This window comes from Callorhinchus milii, unplaced genomic scaffold (genome assembly GCF_018977255.1).
Source record: "Callorhinchus milii isolate IMCB2004 unplaced genomic scaffold, IMCB_Cmil_1.0 Scaffold385, whole genome shotgun sequence".
In the NCBI taxonomy this organism is placed as follows: Eukaryota; Metazoa; Chordata; class Chondrichthyes; order Chimaeriformes; family Callorhinchidae; genus Callorhinchus; species Callorhinchus milii.
In genome coordinates, this window is record NW_024705126.1 from 1 (window position 1) to 1578 (window position 1578).

At 43.2% G+C, this 1578-nt stretch overlaps 1 protein-coding gene across 1 annotated transcript; it reads left to right on the forward strand.

The window, feature by feature from the left end:
* The first annotated feature begins 350 nt into the window (after positions 1-350).
* Positions 351-947, forward strand: LOC121852072 (putative olfactory receptor 13C6). The gene has a single exon (XM_042346185.1). The coding sequence runs from the start codon at positions 351-353 to the stop codon at positions 945-947; it is 597 nt and encodes a 198-aa protein (XP_042202119.1).
* The last annotated feature ends 631 nt before the right edge of the window (positions 948-1578 follow it).

Below are 1578 nucleotides of genomic sequence, written 5' to 3' on the forward strand. Positions count from 1 at the left end.
ATCCATGTCTAGCTACGTTGCTTTTCAGAAATTATTTATTTTTCCGTGAGCACTCCAAACCTTTGCTTGCTCTTGTCCCCCACTTTATTTAATCGTTTTGATTCCAATTTGTCTTCATTACGTGAACAAGGCTAATATACCGTGTTGTCTTTTAACTCTAGAGGGCATTTGGCCTACTCTTCCAAACTAACCAAGCAGGAGTATCCACACTTTACCCCAACATATACGCAACCTGAAAGTATTGTAAAAAACCATAGCATTTATTTTAAACATCCCTGCCATCTGCGCTTTCTAATATAAATATTTTATGTGAATATAATTCTATCACCAGTTGTCGTTCGGCGTCGGCAATGGAGAACGGCAGCTCGGCATTCTACCTCTCCACGTTCGAAGCCTCCTACTCGATGCAAATGGTCATCTTTGGCCTCTGCCTGCTGCTCTATGTGATCACAGTTGTAGCCAACCTGCTGGTCTTCGTGGCGGTGCTCATGTGCCCGGAGCTGCACAAGCCCATGTACTTTTTCCTGGGAAACATGGCGTTGGTCGACATCATCGGCTGCACGAGCTCCGTGCCCAAGCAGCTGCAAATCCTGCTGACGGGCGACACCAAAATCCTGTACGAGTCTTGCCTCGTGCAGATGTTTTGCGTTCACGTGTTCGCCAATTTCGAGTCGCTGACGCTATCGCTCATGGCTTTTGACCGTTACGTGGCCATCTGTCACCCGCTGCGCTATCACACCATCGTCACAGCCAAGAAGACGCTCGGAGTCTTGGTGCTGATTTGGGTGATTGCCTCGCCGGCCTGCATGGCACTCGCGCTGCTCGTCACGCCGCTAAACTTCAGCGATGACAATCGGAAAATCCAGGGATATTTTGTGATCACATGGGCGTCATTGCATTGGCTGAATCAGACATCAAGGTTAGCAATGCATATGGGACGGCGCTAACGGTGTTGTTGTTTTTCTTACCGCTTATTTTTATTAGCTACAGCTACTTCAAGATTTTCATTGAGTGTCGAATTAAACGATCAGCTGAGATTACCAAGCATGGTTTGAACACTTTGCTGACACACTTCTTGGCGCTCTTGATATTTTTCATCTCTACCTTGGGTTCCACATTAATTGCTCGATACATTCAAGATCTCAAAACTCCCATAGTCCGAAACGTAAGGTGCTTTTTCCAGTTCGGCATCCTTGCTATACCCATGGCAAATGCATTGATATATTTTTTTCGCACTAAAGAGCTAAGGAAAGGAATAATGACGTCCTGTAAACATACATTCCTTATAAGAAGACTATTCCCAAGGTTTTTGAAAGTTTCGTCCATAAGTTAAACCCAATTTTAAGAGTCCAGCCATAAGCTCAATAACAATCTTAATTATGGAGCTTTCGTGACTGCAGGAATTTCACACTTAAACTGATATTATTGTAACTAGAGTCTAAGCTTTAGTGACTGCAAGAATTACTTTTGGTTTCTTTCGGTAAAGTCACGTAGAAAATAAAATCAAATAATAATAAAATACGACGTTTCGGTTGCAATACAAGCAACCATCATCGGGTAAGAATCTATATATATAAA

Excerpts from the sequence above, each read along its gene's own strand:
- LOC121852072 (XM_042346185.1), top strand. The coding sequence starts at position 351 with ATGGAGAACGGCAGCTCGGCATTCTACCTCTCCACGTTCGAAGCCTCC.